Source organism: Mobula hypostoma, chromosome 8, assembly GCF_963921235.1.
Source record: "Mobula hypostoma chromosome 8, sMobHyp1.1, whole genome shotgun sequence".
In the NCBI taxonomy this organism is placed as follows: Eukaryota; Metazoa; Chordata; class Chondrichthyes; order Myliobatiformes; family Myliobatidae; genus Mobula; species Mobula hypostoma.
Window position 1 is genome coordinate 150,648,069 of NC_086104.1, and position 20,215 is coordinate 150,668,283.

At 45.0% G+C, this 20,215-nt stretch overlaps 1 protein-coding gene across 1 annotated transcript in view; it reads left to right on the forward strand.

Annotated features, from left to right (window-relative positions):
- Positions 1 to 5,455: 5,455 nt before the first annotated feature.
- The window catches only part of tet3 (tet methylcytosine dioxygenase 3), a 336,470-nt gene continuing 321,710 nt past the window's right edge, over positions 5,456 to 20,215 (forward strand). The window contains exon 1 of the mRNA XM_063057052.1: positions 5,456 to 5,984. Coding sequence (XP_062913122.1) covers positions 5,643 to 5,984 — 342 coding nt within the window. The 5' untranslated portion in view covers positions 5,456 to 5,642. The remainder of the gene's footprint in view (positions 5,985 to 20,215) is intronic.

Here is a 20,215-nt window from a genome sequence, read left to right on the forward strand (position 1 = left end):
GGAGGGAGTATGATAAATAAATAGAGGCCTGGAGTAGAAAATTAAGGTAGTCATAGACCAGTTCAGCACACAAACAGGCCATTTGACCCACAATGTTGTGTCAAACCTGCTAAAAAGCAAATGAAAATCATTCAAATGCTAATCTTTCCTACCTCCACCATGTCCATATCCCTACATCCATGTGCCTATCGTAAAAGCCTCTAATGGATTTGCATCTACCACCATACCAGGCAGCACATTTCAGACAATCTTCCCTCTAATTTGTAATGATCAGTGTGTGCAAAAATCTTGTGCTGTGCAATTTTTTGCCAAGTGACAACAACATGTTGCTCCGCTATTTAAGAAGGGTTGGAGGCAGCAGAAAGGAAACTATAGACCTGTTAGCATGATATCAGTGGTTGGGAAGTTGTTGGAATCGATTGTCAGGGATGAGATTACGGAGTACCTGGAGGCACATGACAAGATCGGCCAAAGCCAGCATGGTTTCCTGAAAGGAAAATCCTGCCTGACTAATCTACTGCAGTTTTTTGTGGAAATTACAAGCAGGATAGACAAAGGAGATATAGTAGATGTGGTGTACTTGGATTTTCAGAAGACCTTTGACAAGGTGCTACACATGAGGCTGCTTAGCAAGATAAGAGCCCATGGAATTACAGGGAAGTTACTAGCATGGGTGGAGCATTGGCTGATCGGCCAATGTAGGAAGAAAGGGATTCTATTCTGGCTGGCTGCCAGTTACCAGTGGAGTTCCACAGGGGTCGGTGTTGGAACTGCTGCTTTTTACGATGTATGTCAATGATTTGGACTATTGGATTAGTGGATTTGTGGCTAAATTTGGCGATGATACAAAGATAGGTGGAGAAATGGGTAGTGGTGAGGAAACAGAGAGCCTGCAGAGAGATTTAGATAGTTCAGGGGAATGGTCAAAGAAGTGGCAAATTAAATACAATGTTGGAAAGTGTATGGTCATGCACTTTGGTGGAAGAAATAAACAGGCAGACTATTATTTAGATGGGGAGAGAATTCAAAATGCAGAAATGCAAAGGGACTTCAAACTCCTTGTACAGGATACCCTAAAGGTTAACCTCCTGGTTAAGTCAGTGGTGAAGAAGGCGAATGCAGTGTTGGTGTTCATTTCTGGAGGTATAGAATACAAGAGCTAGGGCAGAGATGTGATGTTGAAGCTCTACAAGGTACTCGTGAGACCACATTTGGAGCATTGTGTGCAGTTTTGGGCTCCTTATTTTAGAAAGGATATACTGACTTTGGAGAGGATTCAGAGAAGATTCACGAGAATGATTCCAGGAATGAAAGGGTTACCGTATGAGGAATATCTAGCAGCTCTTGGGCTGTATTCCCTGGAGTTCAGGAGAATGAGAGGGGATCTGATGGAAACATTTCAAATGTTCAAAAGCCTGAACAGATTAGATATGGTAAAGTTATTTCCCATGGTAGGGGAATCAAGACAAAGGGCACGGCTTCAGGATTGAAGGACGTCCACTTAGAACAGAGCTGCAGAGAAATTACTTTAGTCAGAATGTGGTAAATCTGTAGAATTTGTTGTGATGAGCGGCTGTGGAGGCCAAGTCATTGGGTGCACTTAAGGCAGAGATGGATAGGTTCTTGATTAGCCAGAGCATCAAGGGGTATGGGGGAGATGGGAGGGGAGTGGGGATGACTGGAAGAATTGGATCAGCCCATGATTGAATGGCGGAGAAGACTCGATGGGCAAAATGGCCTACTTCTGCTCCTATACCTTATAGTCTTATGGTCTTATGTGCACACAAAATAATTCCTTCAATAAAAACAGTGAAAATAAGCCAGTTCTAAAATCTGCAGACAAACCTTCGCAAACTCCACATTGTCAACGTCATCCGCATCAGGGACCAGAAAAGGAAATGTGATTGCGTACGGTCATAAAATATACTTAACGTAACAAGGAGGTAGAGGGTGACAACCTTTTGTGCGCAGTTCAAATTCCTTTGTGTGCTACTTGCAAAAGATGGGCACACGCACACCTTAGGGGGAACATCGATTCCAGTTACCCACCACTATCTGAGTGAAAAAGCTACCCCTCACGTCCCCCTTGAACCTACTCCCTCTCACCTTCAATGCATGCCCTCTGACATTAGAGATTTCGACCTTGGGAAACAGATACTCTCTATCCACTGTATCTGTGCCTCCCATAATCTTATAAACCTCTATCAGATCTCCACTCAGCCTCCAGCACTCCAGAGAAAACCTTCATGAAACACGGGTACAGCCATAGCTGGAGCACTGAAACACACTTTAAGAAGGATGTGAGGGCTTTAGAAATGGTGTAGGGGAGATTTCCCAAAAAGATTCCAGGGTTACTATAGTACCGTAGAGTGATAGAGACCCAGCCTCTTTGGCTCTGCCAGTCCATTCCGATCCCACATTCTCCATCAAATGCCCTGCATTCAACCCATATCCCTCCATGAACCTATCCACGTGCTTCTTGAATGCTGCTGTTGGACAACCCTCAGCCACTTCTGGCAGCTCATTTCATGTGGCCGAAGCCTGGAAACTGGAGGACTGTGTATGTGGGTGGGTGGGACGGAGGAAAGGGGATGGCTTTGTTGCTTGTCATGTTCTGTGTTGTTCTGCCGTGCTATGTTGGTGCCGGAAGGCGTGGCGACATCCGTAGGCTGCCCCCGGCAGATCCTGAGGTTGCGGTGGTTGTTAACACGGTATATCTCGATGTACATGTGAAAATTAAATCTGAATGATGTATTCACCACCATACGAGTGAAAGAGTTTCCCTTCTGGTCCCCTCTCGCCCTAGACCTACGTCCCACAGTTTTGGTCTTCCCTGCCTTGGGGGAAAAGACTGTTACCATCCACTTTATCACTACGTATGCCTTTCATGAAATCAATCCAAACAAATCAAATCAAGTTTAATGGTCATTCAACCATACATGGATACAGCTGAATGAGACAGCGTTCCCCTGGGCCCAAGGTGCAAACACATACGCGTGCATTCAAAATAGCGAGAAAGAAAAGATAATATTCATGAGAGAAAACACACTCATAATTAAGTGGGTGGACTGCAGAAGTGGGATAGCCTTCCTTGGACAGGAAAAGTTGTAAGGAGCTCACAGAGGCATTGAAGGTCACGTCATATAGACCAGGGAACACAGAAGGAAGGGCCCCTAAATTAGAACTAACATAAGGAGTGGATGCAATAGGGCCTTTTAACAGACTCTTAGATAGGTACATGGAGGTTAGAAAAATGGAGGGCTATGCGCTAGGGAAATTCTAGGCAGTTTTGAGAGTAGGTTACATGGTTGGGGCACATGGGCCAAAGGGCCTGTAATGTTCTGCAGATTTCAATGTTCTATGACTGGCTGGGATCTGCAGTGGGAGGTGGGGGTCAGATTCACTGGGGAGCTGGATGAGTGTTGAGAAGTGGCGGAGGCGGAGGGAGAGGAACACATGCCAAGAGGCTAGGAGTAAGGTTGGATCTTGTATAGAACAGGAGTCCTGGCAGACTAAGTGGCCTCCCTCCCTGCCGGTTCACAAGGCCTTTCCATTTCTCCCTGCGGTTGGGAGGTTGCAGTGTGATGCTTCAAGGGCAAAAACCCTGCAGCTTATCCGTCTCAGGGGAAGCTACTCCTATTTTATCCCTCTGTTTGAGGAGCAGACCCAAGGAGAGACGCAGGCCCTTAGGACAAGCACTATTCATTGATTAGAGCAGGGGGTCCCAACGTCCTTTATGCCGTGGAGGTTTACCATTAAACGAGGGATTCGTGGACCCCAGGGTGGGAACCCCTGGTTGAAACAAATCCTTCTCCTCTCTCTCCTACCAACACCTGGAATGGAACTGGAATTGGCTTATTGTTGTCAGCCGTAGTGAGATACACTGGGAAAACTGGTCTTGCACACTGCTCATGCAGATCAAATCATTGTAGCAGGCATTGCGGTGGAACAAGATAAAACGATAACAGACTCGAGAGAATCTGCAGAATGCTGGAGATCCAAAGCAACGCACACAACGTGCCGGAGGAACTCAGCAGGTCAGGCAGCATCCACGGAACAGAATAAACTGTCGATGTTTTGTGTGGAGACCTTTCTTCAGGACAATGCAGACAGAATAAAGTGTAACGCGTAGAGAGTGCAGCGCAGGGAAACAATAAGATCAGAAGCAGGTAGATTGAGGTCAAGAGTCCACCTTATTGAATTAGGGAACTATTTAACAGTCTTAAAACCTCGGATAGAAGCTCTCCTGCCAGTCTGCCAGTGCATGCTTTCAGGTTTTTGTTTCAGGATTTCTCGAACTTTCAGTAATTATCCCTCCCCCCCCTTCACCATTCCCATTCCTGTCTCCCTCTTTCACCTCATTGCCTTACCTGCCCATCACCTCCCTCTGGTGCTCCTCCCCCTTCCCTTTCTTCCATGGTCTTCTACCATCCCATCAGATCTCCCCCCCCCCCGGCCCAATTCCAGCCCTTTATCTCTTTCACCTATCAGCTACCCAGCTAGTTACCTCCCCGTCCCCGTCTCCCCGTCTCCCGGTTTCACCTGCCACCTACCACCTTGTACTTCTTCCTCTTACTTCACATCCTCTCTTCCAGTCCTGCTGAAGGGTGCCCGCCCGAAACATCGACTGCTTCTTTATTCTTTTCCACAGATGCCGCCTGACCCGCTGAGTTCCTCCAGCGTCGCGTGTGTGTTGCTAGGCGTTTGTATCCTCTGCCCGATGGGAGAGGGGAGAAGGGAGTCTAGTTATGTTGGTTGCCCTACAGAGGTAGCGAGAGGTATAGACAGCGGAGGCTGGTTACACACTAGGGCCAGTTCATCTATCCCGCCCGAAACAGCAGCACACTTGCTCACGGGGATTGACACCGTCCTCTCGCTCTCCACGGAGCCGCCGCTTTGGGAGCTGCGCTACTGCGCAACCTGCCTGTTCGAGGTGCGGCAACAGACCTGTGAACGTCTCCATGCGTTTGAAAAGCGGGAGTAAGTTGGGGGGGGGGGAATCGCTTGGGAACGGGGGAGAAGAGACTCTCGACTCATTCCAGCATTCCCCAACCGCCAGAAGGCGGAAACTCGGGCGGGAGTGGGAAACATGGGCGAACGTATACTTGTAACAACCTCGGCTAATGTTTTGAACTTCGCTTTTCGTTTCAGAGCTTCCAACCCAAATCGGATGACGCTGTTGGTCGCGGCGGAGGTAGCCATGGTTCCCAAAGCCCGTGAAGGACATCACAGAACCACCTCCCTCCGCTGAACCACGCATACTCATCCTGGGCTGTTGAAGACGATGCTTGAACATGCTAAACCCCACGGAATCCCTTGACGGCGCACTGAGAGAAGAGAGAGACCAGCAGTGGCTGGGAGAAGAGGAACGACGCTCGCGGCGCACCAGCAGCCCGCGAACGGGGAGAAACCTGGACCATCAGTTGAATGGAGGAAGCTCCTCGCTGGGTGGGAACACCTCAGCGTCGCTGACTCAGTTGGTCCTGCACTCTTTCCTAACCAAAACTGAGGGCCCGGCGCTCAACAAGCCGGCCAGGGTGTTAGCTGGCGACGCCCAGAATTCAAAGGCAAAGAGTAAGTCCGCCAAGAAGTCCTCCACCGCTTCTATCGCCTTCGTTTTCCCCAAAGCCAAGAAAGCAACAATGAGGAAGGGAAAGCAGGCGGAGATCAAGGCAAAATCCAAGGACTTCCCCGAGGACGGCGCAGGGTCCGAAGACCAGCCACAACTGACCGACGACTATTCCAAGTCCAGTTACGAGGACTTGGAGGCGGAGGCGGCGAAGATGCCTACCACGCTGCGGGGCGCGGCCGAGCCGTGCCTGTATCAGAAGAAGAAGCGCAAACGCTGTGGAGTCTGCCACCCTTGTAAGAGAAAGGACAACTGCGGGGAATGTAGTAACTGCAGGAACCGCAAGACGGGCCATCAGATCTGCAAGCAGAGAAAATGCGAGGAGCTGAAGAAGAAACCGGGGCTGCTTACGGAGGTAAGACTGGACTGGCGGCAGCTTGACTTCAGAGAGCTTTGAAACATTTCAATACCTGTATTTCCTTTCAGTATCTTTTGCAGCAACAGTGCAAAATAATTAACACATTTTAAAGAAATGTTAAACGATCTGCAGCTTCACAATTTCTGTTAAACACTTTCCCAAAAGACGTTCTCAAGGGACGTGGACATAGAGGAGTTGACCATTGAATGAGATCATGACCTATCTTCAAACTCTACCACCACTACATTATTTTGCTATATTTTTCCATCAATTTACGCTCAGTGGCCACTTCACTGGGTACCTCCTGTACCTAATAAAGTGGCCAGTGACTGTATGTTCATGCTCTTCTGCTGCTGTAGCTCATCCACTTCGAGGTTCGATGAGTTGTGCATTCAGAGATACTCTTCAACACACCACTGTCCTAACTTGTGGTCATTGGAGTTTCTGTTGCTTCCTGTCAGCTTGAACCAGTCTGGCCATTCTCCTCTCACCTCCCTCATTAACAAAGCATTTTCACCCACAGAACTGCCGCTCCCTGGATGTTTTTTTTTTGTTTTTCGCACTATTCTCTGTAAACTCCAGAGACAATTGTGGGTGGAAGTTCTCAGGAGAGCAGCAGTTCGTGACTTACTCAAGTCATCCCATCTGGCACCAACAATCATTCCATGGTCAGAATCACTTTGATCACATTTCTTCCCCATTCTGATGTTCTTCTGAACACAACTGAACCTCTTGACCATACCTGCATGCTTCTATACATTGATTTGCTGCCACGTGATTGGCTGATTAGATATTTGCATTAACGAGCAGGTGCACAGGTGTACCTAATAGAGTGGCTGCAGTGTGGAACAGTAGCTCCACATCTAAAGTACCTGACTAGCTGGAAAGCACTTTAGTGCGTCATGTAAGGCACTATATAAATGCAAGTTCTCTTTTTGCAAAACATTTGGAAGAAAGCCTCAGCAAATGGTACCTTCAACCTTTAGGAGTGGGACTTAAAGCCTCTCAGAGGTGGACAGGCAGTAACAGCAGAAGGACTCAATATTGGGAAGTCTTGTTAAAATGGTAGGATTTGGAGAATTAGGTCCATGTATCTGGGGTAGAATGTAGCATATGCTCATAGCATGTAAAGACTTCCTAAATTTCTCTCTGGATGAGTGTTCCTTGGCAGAGGTAAAAAAAAAGCGAATTAAATGCATTGGTTATTTGTGTAAGAGGTTCATTCCTTTTTGATGAATTACACACTGAATGTGAAACTAGAACTAATAACACCATTTGAGCCTTGAAAATATCAAAGGTTTTCCCAGGAGAAAAGTTTATTATGGGTTAGTTAAATGTTTATTCACAAAGAATACTTCAGAATTTTCAAATATCTTGCTTTGTATTCTATATGGAAGACCTCAGCAATACTTGACATCATTTGGTTGATTGATTGGTTGGTCGATTGATTGATTGACGTACAGTACGGAATAGGCCCTTCCAGCCCTTTGAGCCATGCTGTCCGGTATCCCCCCAAACAACCCTAGCCTAATCACAGGATAATTTACTGTCATCAATTAACCTATCAACGGGCAGGTCTTTCAACTGTGGGAGGAAACGGAAGCGCCTGGAGGAAACCCATGCAGTCACAGAGGGAACGTGCAGACTTCTTACAGTCAGTAGTGGGAGTTGAACCTGGGTTGCTGGCACTGTGAAGTCTTGTGCTAACCACTGTGCTACCGAGCCACCCTTGTACTTGATGGAATGAGTAAAACTGCCTCAGGTTGTTGTATAATGACTCATTTGTGTCACAGTTCCCTCAGCTGTATGGGTCTTTTTGTAGGGAGTTACTGGACTAATATTCCAATAGGGGAATTAAATCAGAATCAGGTGTATATATGTTGTGAAATTTATTCTCTTGCAACAGCAGTACAGTGCCAGACATAAACATTATTATGTTATGAAATAAATAAACTGCAAAGACAAGCAACGAATAGTGTTCATGGACTGTTCTGAAATCTGACACCTTGGGGAGAGAGTTGCTCCTAAAAGTTAAGCAATTGAATAATTTTTCCTTTATTCAAATAATTAAATATATTGTTTTCCTTTGACAAGGACAGGACCTCTTATATGGTAAGATAGATTCTTGACTTCACAAGCTGCCTCGTCATGGCCTTGAACCTTATTGTCTACCTGCTCTGTAACTGTAAAACTGTTAACTCAGTGGTCACATTATTAGAAACAGGAGGTACCTAATGAAGTGGCCTCTGCGTGTATGTTTGTGGTCTTCTGCTGCTGTCGTCCCTCCACTTCAAAGTTCAATGTGCGCATTCAGAAATGTTCTTCTCCTGTTGTAACTTGTGGTTATTCAAGTCACTGTTGACATCCTGTCAGCTTGAACCAGTCTGGCCATTCTCCTCTGACCTCTCTCATTAACAAGGCGCTTGTGCCCACAGAGCTGCTGCTCACTGGATGTTCTTTTTGTTTCTCACACCATTCTCGGTAAACTCTAGAGACAGTTGTGTGTGAGATCAGTAGCTTCTGAGATACTCAAACCACCCCATCTGGCACCAAACGATCATTCCGTGGTCGAAAGTCACTCCGATCACATTTCTTCCATGTTCTAGTGTTTGGTCTGAACAATAATCAACAAGAAGTATCCAATTCAGATTCAGATTTATTTATCACATGTACATTGAAAAAGAGTGAAACGTGTCACATTCCTGAACAACCAGCACACCCAAGTCCCGCAAGTATCGCCGTACATTTCAGCACCAACATAGTTTGCCCACAATGCTTGGTAGAACGATGCATAACATACCAAGCAATAAAGCAATAATGGTGAAAATGTCCCTTTCCTCCCTCCCACCCACACACACACACACACACAGAGTCCTTTAACCCCAGGACAGGCCGTTTTCTTCAACTTCTAGCCTACAGCGGATTCGTGGATTCACAGACACTGGGCCGTGACTTCCCCAGTGGACTCACAGAGAGTCACAATCCCAGGCTCTGGCCGTTGGGTCTTGGCTTCTAGACTTCCAGTTGACCTTCAGACTTTGACCTGGACCTCTGATCGGCCTTCAGATCTTTGATCTTCAGTATCAACCCAGGGCTGACAGATGTCCAAACCGGAAGAGGATCCAAACTCCAGGCCTTGAATGCCAGACCCGTTGATGATGGGACCCCGAAAACTAGGCTTCAAACTCTGATCTCACTGATGACATGACCCTGGATGTCCTCTTCCTCACCCTTGCCAATGGCTTTTGTGTGTGTGTGTGTGGAGCATAGGCTTACATTCCAATCCACCCTCTAATTTCCCCCAAATCCATGTCCCTAAACTCTAACCTAACCTTCAACTCCCTTCTCTGTCCCCAAAATCATGCCTATGAACCTAAAAAAAAATGCCTGTGCCACGACCTCAGGAGACTGCATCTCAGTCCTATCTTGGGAAAAAGGTCATCACACAAATTATGATAACATTTTGGCATGTAGCGACTCATTTGACTTTGTACAGCAGGATTGGTATCTGAAGTGTGAGAAAGGCATAAAGTTTCATGAAGAAAGCATCAGTTTAGACTTCAGAGAATCCTGGGCACTGTGTACACCAGTCATTAAGGAGGACATCACAGATAATGTGACCAATATATGACAAGTTACAATCTCCTGATGTAGCATATAATTATTGCTGCTAATCCAATCACATCATTATATGAGTAACTGCTCTGCCTGTGATCTGGTGCCTTGACCCATGTAATATCAGCCATATTTTAATATTGTATTATTTTTACTATTAGTTTAAGAATTTAATGAATCTGCTCATATTTTTATGATAGAGGAAGTAGTTCAGCCCATCAAGTCTGTGCTAGCTTCCAGATCATTTCCACTCACCTCCTTATTTCCGTGTAACGTTTACCTGTCCATTAACTTCTCCCTTATTCTCTTAGCAACCGGCACGTCTTTGGGAGAGAATATTCAATTCAAGTTTAATTGTCATTCACCCATACATGAATACAGCCAAACGAGACAGCATTACTCTGGGGCCAAGGTGCAAAACATAGTACCAATGGTCACACACAGCACAAAGCACACGTGGCTCATACAAGACAGTAAATGCTTGTAAGGTATCAGTAAAATATGCCGCCCCAAAAAAAATAGTCCAGACCCTGAGTCCATGAATGCCACTGAAATCTGTAGATGACCACAATACAACTTGTCCTCTGCCAAGCAAATACTGCGGGTGTGTTGCAAGAGCAACTCCAGCCTGGACTCTGTGCCACACCGACCGCAGGGGAGTGCACCGGCTTCAATGCATCTCTCCTGGTGGCTGTAAGCAGGCAATCGCGTGGCTTGAGGCCTGGTCCCCATTGTGATCGAGGCCACACAGCTCCCTCGCCGCCCTCCCCCACCGCTGTCCACCAGTCAATTAACGAATCGGCTTGCAGCATTCCATGTTCACATGTCCAAAAGGGTCTTGTGAGCGCAAGAAAAGTGACTAAGTCGGTCACTTGCTGTTGGACTGCATGCCTCCTTCATGCCCCGACTCCTCTGAAGCCTCTCTGACACAAGAGGCAGCACAGTCTGCCACCAAGTCCAGCTCCTTCGCTTTCTCTGCCAACGAGCAACTTGCTGATTGGGTAGGCCTGCAGTACTCTTAAGTTCTTGATGTCGAGCAGAATCACAGAATCGTGTAATCACAAAAACTACATTTTAAATGGACAGCTGCACCCTTTGTTGACCTGGTAGAAGTCACTGTGATCGAATGCGTCACCATCCTACCAGCAGATACAGTACTGTACAAAAGTCTTGGGCACGTGCAGAAAAATTCTGTAAAGCAAAGATGGTTTCAAATATAATGAAATGAAATGTTTCAAAATATAAAAAAACTGCTATAAAGGGCAATGAACAGTTAAAAACTAAATCAAATCAATATTCGGTGTGACCACCCTTTGCCTTTCAAGCTGCATCAATCCTCTTGGGTACACTGCAGTGCAGTTTTATAGGAAAATTGGCTGGTAGGTTGTTCCAAGCATCTTGGAGAACTTGCCACAGTTCATCTGCAGATTTCAGCTGTCTTGCTTGCTTGTGTCCCTCCAGGTAATCCCAGACAGCCTCGATGATATTGAAATCATTTCTTCTGAAACCATATAAAACAGGAGTTCTCAATCTTTTTATACCATGGACCCCTACCATTAAACACAATTGGGAACCCCTGATGTAAAAAAATCTAGGATTTCGAAGACTTTTGCACAGTACTGCAGAACATAGAATATTACAGTACAGTATTGCCCCTCCAGCCCACAATGTTGTGCTGACCTTTTAACCTACTCCTAGATGAATCTAATCCTTCCCTCCCACATAGGCTTCCACTTTTCTATTGTGGGAGGTCACAACCAGTGTTGGCAGAATTTCAGATGATGATGAAAGGGCGTACAGGAGCGAGATAGACTAGTCAGTCGAGTGGTGTCACAGCAACAGCCCTGCACTCAGCTTCAGCAAGATCAAAGAGCTGATTGTGGATTTCGGAAAGGGTAGGACGAGGGATCCCAAACCAATCCTCATGGAGGGATCAGAAGTGTAGAGAGTGAACAATTTCAAGTTTCTGTGTGTCAGTATCTCTGCGGACTTAACCTGGATGCAACATACTGATGCAGCTATAATAAAGGTAAGGCAGTGTGTATATTTCATTAGAGGTTTGAGGAGATTTGGTTTGTCACCTGAAACAGTGGAAAACTTCCACAAATGTACCGTGGAGAGCATTCTGACTGGCTGCATCACCGTCTGAAATGGGGGGGAGGCGACTGCACAGGATCGAAGTTGCCGAAAGTTGTAAGATTAGTTGGATCCGTCATGGGCACTAGCCTCCGTAGTATCCAAATCATCTTAAAGGAGCGGAGGCTTAGGATGGCGACATCTGCCATTAAGGACCCCCAGCACCCAGGACAGGCCCTCTTCTCATTGCTGCCATCGGGAAGGAGGTACAGAAGCCTGAAGACACACACTAAGCGATTCTTCCTCTCCGCTATCCGAATTCTAAGTGGACATTGAACCCATGAACACGACCTCACTACTTTTTTATTTCTGTTTTTTTGCATTACCTATTTAAACTTAACTGTTTAGTAGACATGCTGCATACAGTTACTGTAATTCAGTTTCTTCTCTATATTATCATGTATTCCATTGTACTGCTGTTGTAGTGTTAACAAATTTCACAACATATGCCAGAGAGAGTAAACCCGATTCTGACAACAGAGAATGCGGACAGCATCCACCTGGTCACAGGGAGAACATGCAAGCTCCACACAGAGAACACCAAAAGTCAGGATCAAACTTGTTCCGTGGATCTGTGAGACAGCAGAAGCCCCACTATATTACTGTGTCAACCAATCCTTCATAGTATTATCGGTAATTGGTTCATTGTTGTCAGGTGCACCGAGATACAATGAAAAGCTTTGTTTGTGTGCTGTCCCATCAGTTCATTCCATAAATAAATACAATGAGGTCGTACAGAAGGGCAAAAAAATGCAGAATGTGGAATATAGTGTTACAGTTATAGAGGAAGTGCAGTGTATTTAAGGTGTAGGCACTATATTGAGGTAGTATGGAAGACCAAGAGTGTCGTTATCATATATGAGTTCTGTTTAAGAGTCTTACAACAGTAGGGTGGATGTTGTCTTTGAGCTTGGTGCTACATGTTCTCAAAATTTTGTAACTTTTGCCCGGGGGGGGGTAGAGAAGAGAAAATGACCAGGGTGGGTGGGGTCTTTGATTATGTTGGCTGCTTTCCTGAGGCAGTGGGAAGTGTAGACAGAGGGGAGGCTGGTTTTTCTGATGGACTGGGCTGCATTCACAACTGCAGTCTTGGGAAGAGCAATCACCAGGCCAAGCTATAATTCAACTGGATAGCATGTTCCCAATGGTATAGCTATCCGGTGAGGGTCACTGGGAACATTGAAGTATTATGTGTTTTTTTTTGTTTATTTCAGATAAATTGCTGAAACTTTAAAACTTAACAACTGAAGCCAAGTTAAATTCTTTCTTTCAAAACTTAGAAATAAGTGAGTTTAACTCCTTCCCTTCAAACTCCGAGTTCAGTTGTATTTGAATAATTTTTAAGTGACGAATAACTGAATCTCAACACCTATTACCGCTTTCGATGCTGTTCAGGGCAGCGAGGTTGATATTCCCGTACCCCAAAGCATTAAGTGTTAAGTCATAATATTTCAGTCTGTCCATCAAATTCTATAAAATGATAAAAATTTTGCTTTAAAAATTGCAATGACAAGATCTGAAGAGCAGCAATTGAGTCAATGTAAAATGTATAAATGTACGGCCCAGTAGTGTGACTTTTTGCAGTACAGGCAATCAGGGTTCAATTCCCACCGTTGCCCCCGTACCGAGTAAATTGTCTTGTGATTAGGCTCAGATTAAATCGGGTGTTGCTGGGCAGCGTGGCTCGAATGGCCAGAAAGCCCTATTCTGCACTGCATCTCAATTTTTAAAAATCCAGTAAAACAGGACACGCAGAAATTATGAACATTTTACTTCGGTTCAGCAAACGAATCACAGATATTAAATTTATTGGTGCTTCAGGTTTTGCATTCTGCAAGTATACAGCATATTTCAATCTTGTGCAACTTCTGAAATCTAATTGATGCCTTTTCCAGATAAAATATTCTCTCGATATTCATCAGCAGTTTGGAATATTTGGTCAATAAGAAAGATCTTAAATATGAAAGAGGAGGGTGTTGAATCAATGTTTCCTTCTTAGTTGGCCATGATGGGATGACGGAGCAGTCTCGAGGGGCCAAAAGGCCTAATTTTGCTCCTGACTCTTATGGTTTCACTAGGATTTTGGCTGTGACTGGAAGTTGGAAAGGTTGGGTAATTAGATGTGGCTGAGGTGAGGAGAGATCTGAGGTTTGATTAATTTAAGAGTCGAGCCGAATTGAAAAGTTTGGGTACTGGCCATATTGAAGTGGCACAACCTGATTCCAAGAGCAAAGGAAACACCAGACTGCAGCGAGGTCTGGCGCTGTGGACTTCAGTTCTGAACACTGCTTGCTTGCTTTTATCATTTGCACAATTTGTTTTTATTTCTCTGACTCTGCACAATGGGTGTTTGATGGCCTTCTTTTGTTTTTAACGGGTTCTGTTTGGATTCATTGTTTCGTGGCTGCCTGTAAGGAGAAAAATGTCAAAGGTTGTATCAAGTATACATACTTTGAACTTTGAACAAGTAAACAATAGTCCAGATGGGATTGAATGTAAAGATTTATTCGTTGCATTGAAACATTGAGTGAAAAGAATCTGGTGTCCTCCCCCCTTCCTTTCTACTCCTAAAGAAGGGTCTTGGCCCGAAACGTCGACTGTTTGTTCATTTCCGTAGATACTGCCTGACCCACTGAGTTCCTCTAGCATTTTGTGCATGTAGAATGAATTATGTTATTTGCGTCAACGACCAACACAGTGAGGATTGTGGTGGGGGCAGCCTGCAAGTGTTGTCATGTTCTTGGCGCCAACGTAGCATGCCAACAACTCCTTAACTATACTACATCCTTGGGCTGTGAGGAAACCAACTTAGTAACGGGGAGAATGTACAAACTCCTTACAGATGGCGTCAGGAGTGAAACCCTGATTGGCAATCACTGGCACTGTAAAGCATTGCACTAACGGCTACAGTAATGTGTGCTACAAATATTCGTTGAAAGTGGCATCACAGGCAGATAGGGTCATAAAGAAAGCTTTTGGCACATTGGCCTTCATAAATCCAAGTATTGAGTACAGGAGATGGATGTTATGCTGAAGTTATATAAGACATTGGTGAGGCCGAATTCGGAGAACCATGAGCAGTTTTGGTCACCTACCTACAGGAAAGATGTAAAAATGATGGAAAGAGTACAGAGAAAATTTGCAAGGATTTTGCTGGGTCTGGAGGATCTGAGTTATTAAGAAAAATTGTATAGGTTAAGACTTCATTCCTTAGAACGTAGAAGATTGAGGGGAGATTCGATAGAGGTATGCAAAACTATGAGGGGTAGATAGGATAAATGCAAGCATGCTTTTTCCACTGAGGTTGGATGAGACTACGATCAGAGGTCGTGGGTTAAGGGCGAAAAGTGAAAAGTTTAAGGGGAATATGAGGGAAAAATTCTTCACTCAGAGAGTGCAACGAGCTGCCAGCATTAATGGTGCATGCAAGCTCGATTTCAACATTTAAGAGAGGTTTGGATAGGTACATGGATGGTAGGGGTATGGAGGGCTATGGTCCCAGTGCAGGTCAATGGGAGTAGGCAGATTAAATAGTTTCAGCACGGACTAGATGGGCCAAAGGGCCTGTTTCTGTGCTGTACTCGTCTATGACTCTGATCCTAATATCAGCAGTGCAATCCTTACTGGAGCTGGAAACCCATTGTCTATCACGTTTACCACATCAGAGCATGGGCTTCCAATGTTTTGGATTTACAGCACAAACCGAGATCCCTTATAATGATCAGTGTAACGTCTGTCTGTTCCTTTTAACATATGGTTCCTTTTGACTCTGTGTTTCCATGGTAATGACATATATTCAGATTAAACCGTGGTCTTTGATGATTAACTCATTATTTAGATCAGTTCCCAAACTTGATTGCATTTCCTCTTCCAGCATAATCAGATTCCTGCATATCGATACCAGATGTTTTCTATAGAGATACCCACACCTACCTCTGCATACCTGATGCCTCCCCAAACCTGCTCTTTCCTTTCATGCCCCTATCACAGTAAAGCTCCAACTTAAAGCATATTCTCTTGTTTATGAAGTAGATAAAGCCCACACTCAGGATGGAGGAGCAACACCTTATATTCCATCTGGGTAGCCTCCAACCTGACAGGGTGAACATTGATTTCTCAAGCTTCCGGTAATTGCCTCCCCCCTTCACTATCCTCATTCTTGTTTCCCTCTTTCACCATATCTCCTAACCTGCCCATCACCTCCCGTTTCCCATTCTTCCATTGTCTCTGTCCTCTCCTATCAGACTCCCCCTTCTCTAGCCCTTTATCTCTTTTACCAGTCAATTTCCCAGTTCTTTACTTCCACCCTTGACCTCTCCTGGTTTCACCTATCACCTACAACCTTTTATTTATTCCTTTCCTTCCCCCTCTTTCTTACTCTGATTTCTCTTCTTTCTTTCTTTCCAGTCCTGATGAAGGGTCTCAGCCCGAAATGTCGAAATTTACTCTTTTCCACAGATGCTGCCCGGCCTGCTGAGTTCCTGCACCATTTTGTGTGTTGTTTTAGATGAGCCCAATGTGCTTTCTTAACTGTAAGCAAATAGGAACAGGAGTAGGCTTGTCCCTTAAACCTGCTCTATAGTTCACGATGATCATTGGGTGCTCTATCCCATTACCTCAACCCTTCTTCAGCACCTGTTCCTCAGCCCCCTGATCTTTTGAAATGATTACTTACTGCCCGTTGCGCCTCTGACACCTAGGGCAGCAGTGAAGGTCCATCACCTTTGGTGGTGTGCAGGGCTTCCTTCATTGTGTCACTAACTCGGTTTTCACTGCTGTCAGTCACGCAAGTCCTGGGTGGAAACTCTGGAAAACCGAAGCACTCAGATTTAGAAGGATTCTTCATTGCTGTTTTGTTTTACCAGTCAGGGTTGTTAGCCTTGAGTTGAGCCTAAGAAGACTGGTTGACCACTCTTAGTCTGGCCTCTACCCTTTGACCTGTTTGGCATTGGTGACCCTACCAAGAGCCAAAGCATAAAGCCCTGACTCCAGCCATTGAGACATGCAAGCCTCCAAACCCAACAACAAGGTTGAGGTTCTCTTGGAGGTTTGAAAATATTAAGTTAGCATTCATTGTCATATTTACATTGAGATGGACAATGAAATGCTCCATTGGCACCAGAGCATGCCCAGGATAGTAGGGATGAGGCAGCAGCTGTGGTTGGAAATGAACAATTGATGATTCAGATTGAGATGAAGGGTACGAAGATAGGACATTGTTAAGGGCAAAATCCTTAACAGTGTTGCTGAGCAGAGAGATCTTGGGATTCAAGTTCGTAGCTCTTGAAAGTGGCTACGCAAGTCAATAAGTTGGTTAAGAATGCTTGCTTGTACTGGTCGAGGCATTGAGTTCAAAAGTCAAGAGGTTATGTTGCAACTTTATAAAACTCTGGTTAGGCCACATCTGCAGTATTGCATACAGTTCTGATTGCCCCACTATAGAAACCATGTTGAGGCCTTGGAGAGGGCGCAGAAGAGGTTTACCAGGATCCTGCCTGGTTTAGAGGGGCATGTGCTATCATGAGAGGCTAGCCAAACTTAGGTTGTTTTCTCTGGAGTAGTGGAGGCTGAGGGGAGATCTGATAGAGGTTTATAAGATTATGAGAGGCAGAGATAGATTAAACAGGAATATCTGTTTCCCAGGGTAGAAATGTCTAATACCAGAGGGCATGCATTGAAGGTGAGAGGGGATAGGTTCAAGGGAGATGTGAGGGGTAAGTTTTTTACTCAGACTGGTGAATGCCTGGAATGCACTGCCTGGTGTGGTGGTAGAGGCAAATACATTCGAGGCTTTTAAGAGACGCTTAGATGGACACATGGATGTCAGGAAAGTGGAAGAGTATGAACTTTGTGTAGGTAGGAGGGATTAGTGTTTGGGTGTTTTTGATTTGCTTTTTAGCTGGTTCAGCACAACATTGTGGGCCTACTGGCCTGTTCCTGTGCTGTACTGTTCAATGTTCTATGTGCAGATAAAGGGTCTTGATCTGAAATGTCAACAGACCATTTCCCTCTACAGATGCTGCCTGACTTGTTGACTTTTTTCAGCTTCTTGTGCGTTGCTCCAGACTCCAGTGTCGGATGTCCCTTTTATCTTGGATACTCAGCCGGCTGGTGGCGTAGTGACATCAGCGTCGGACTTCGGGACGAAAGGTCCCGAGTTTGAATCCAGCCTGCTCCCCTGCAGGCTTTCCATCCGTGCTGGGTTACGAGCTGGTGGTCTGTTTGGAAACTCACCCGGCAGAAGGCAATGGCAAACCGCTGCAGTAACTCGCCTTGTACGCGGTTCCCCACTACGTCAGAGAGGCGTGGAGGGAGATCGTCTGCTAACCGGAGAAAGCAGTTCTCCGGTTTTTTTTTTTGCGACCTACCTCTCCTTTTTACTCAGCATTACGACTCGAAGAAAAGAGGTGGTAAATTCTTCTATCAGTTATTTCCTAGAGTGTGTTTCGCAAAGATAGTTGTTCATTTGTTCCACAAGAAAACTCAATAATAATTTTCAAGAGGAGTTTGATAACTACCTGAGAAGAAAAACTCCCAAGGCTGTGGGGAGAAGTTGAGTGACGGTCACCCAGTGGTTAGCATGACACTATTTCAGAACCAGTGACCTTGGTTCAATTCCTGCCACTGTCCGCAAGGAGCTTGTATGTTCTCCTCACGACCATGTGGATTTTCTTGGGTGCTCTGGTTTCGTTCAAACATAGAGTTAATTGGTCACATGGGTGTAACTAGCACAGTCTTGTTGGGTCAGAAAGACCTGTTGTATTGCTGTATCTCTAAATAATTAAAAAAAAAATTAAACTGGTGGGCCTTCCTCATATACAATGAGGTAAAACAGCCCATTGTATCTGAACCGGTTCCACCAGTTTTTATTTAGGTGGCAGGTGGACATACTGATGATACTTAAAAAAATTATTTCTCGGAGAAAAATCTTGTAAAGTTAGAAAAGGCGTGGTTGCTAACTCCGGGACTTTTAAAAGTGATTGTTTTTCTGTTTCAGAGGAATAGGAATTGTGGTCTGCAACAGTAGAATACTGGAACACCCTGATCCTTCACAGGGTTTTCCTTTAATTTGGGAAGGAGCTCATTCACCTTTCTTTAATACTCAAGGAGCAATTGCATGGAATGCAAGCAAACCTATATTAGGTCGTGGAGCAAATAAGCAAATAAGATGCCAGAGGAACTCAGCAGGTCAGGCAGCACCAGTAAATATAAAGCAGTAGTCAGTGTTTTGGCTTGAGACCCTGTATCAGGACTGGTGCATACTATTGCCTCCACAGATGCTGACTGACCCACTGAGTTGCTCCAGCTGTTTGGTTCTTGTTGCTCCAGATCCCAGCATCTGCAGTCTCTTGTGCCTCTTGATATAATGTTGTGCTAAGCCTAAAATACACTGGCCTCCACTTGGAATTTTTTTTAGATTATGTGGACACGCAGTCCTCTTTTATTGTCATTTAGTAATGCATGCATTAAGAAATGATACAATATTCCTCCGCTGTGATATCACAAAAACATAGGACAGACCAAGACTGAAAAACTAACAAAACCACAGAATTATAACATGTAGTTACAACAGTGCAACAATACCATAACTTGATGAAGAACAGGCCATGACACAGTAAAAAAAAGTTCAAAGTTTCTCGAAGTCCCACATCTCACGCAGACGGGAGAAGGAAGAAAACTCTCCCTGCCATGCCCGACCACAGTCCGACTCTGAGTCGTCCGAAAACTTCGAGCTCTGATCAGCCCTCTGACACCGAGTACCGAGCACCATCTCTATCCGAACATTTTGACCTCAGCCTCGGTCACCAGCAGCAGGCAAAGCCGGGGATTTTGGGGCCTACCCTCCGGAGATTCTCGATCGCACAGTAACAGCAGCAGCGAACCAGGCATTTCAAAAATTTCTCCAGATGTTCCTCTGCTTCTCACGTCCGTCTTCATCAAGTCAGAATTGTCCACGGCCCCTATTTAACAGATACGATATCATTTCACCGGAGAGCTGCGTGCGCTGTGTTGCGCTGCCATCTTCTCCTCCCGCCATTTTACCATCAAAATCAGGTTTAATATCATGACATAAACTACCATGAAGTAAATATGTGCCAATTAAATTTAAATATTTGCAATTATTCATTAAAAATCTGAAACTTTGCCCATTGTGCATCAATTTGACAATTTACGTAAGAAGCACAACTTTAGGCAGTTCAATGCAGTTTGCTGCTTCACATTGCAGTGGCTCAGTTGTAGTTGATGGGAAAGACAACTTAAGCAGCTTCTGAATTCTATGTGGTCAATCTGTACACATGCCTTCCTTGGCACAGGAAGTGACATAAGGGATGGCATGGTGATGTTTTCTTCCCTTGCCGATGTGCCACCCTGTGGTTGGTCATCTTGTATTGACCACACGATATAGGAACAGAATTAGGCCATTCAGCTGTTGATTCTGTTCCTCCATTCAATCTAAAAGGTGGGATTTCCCGATG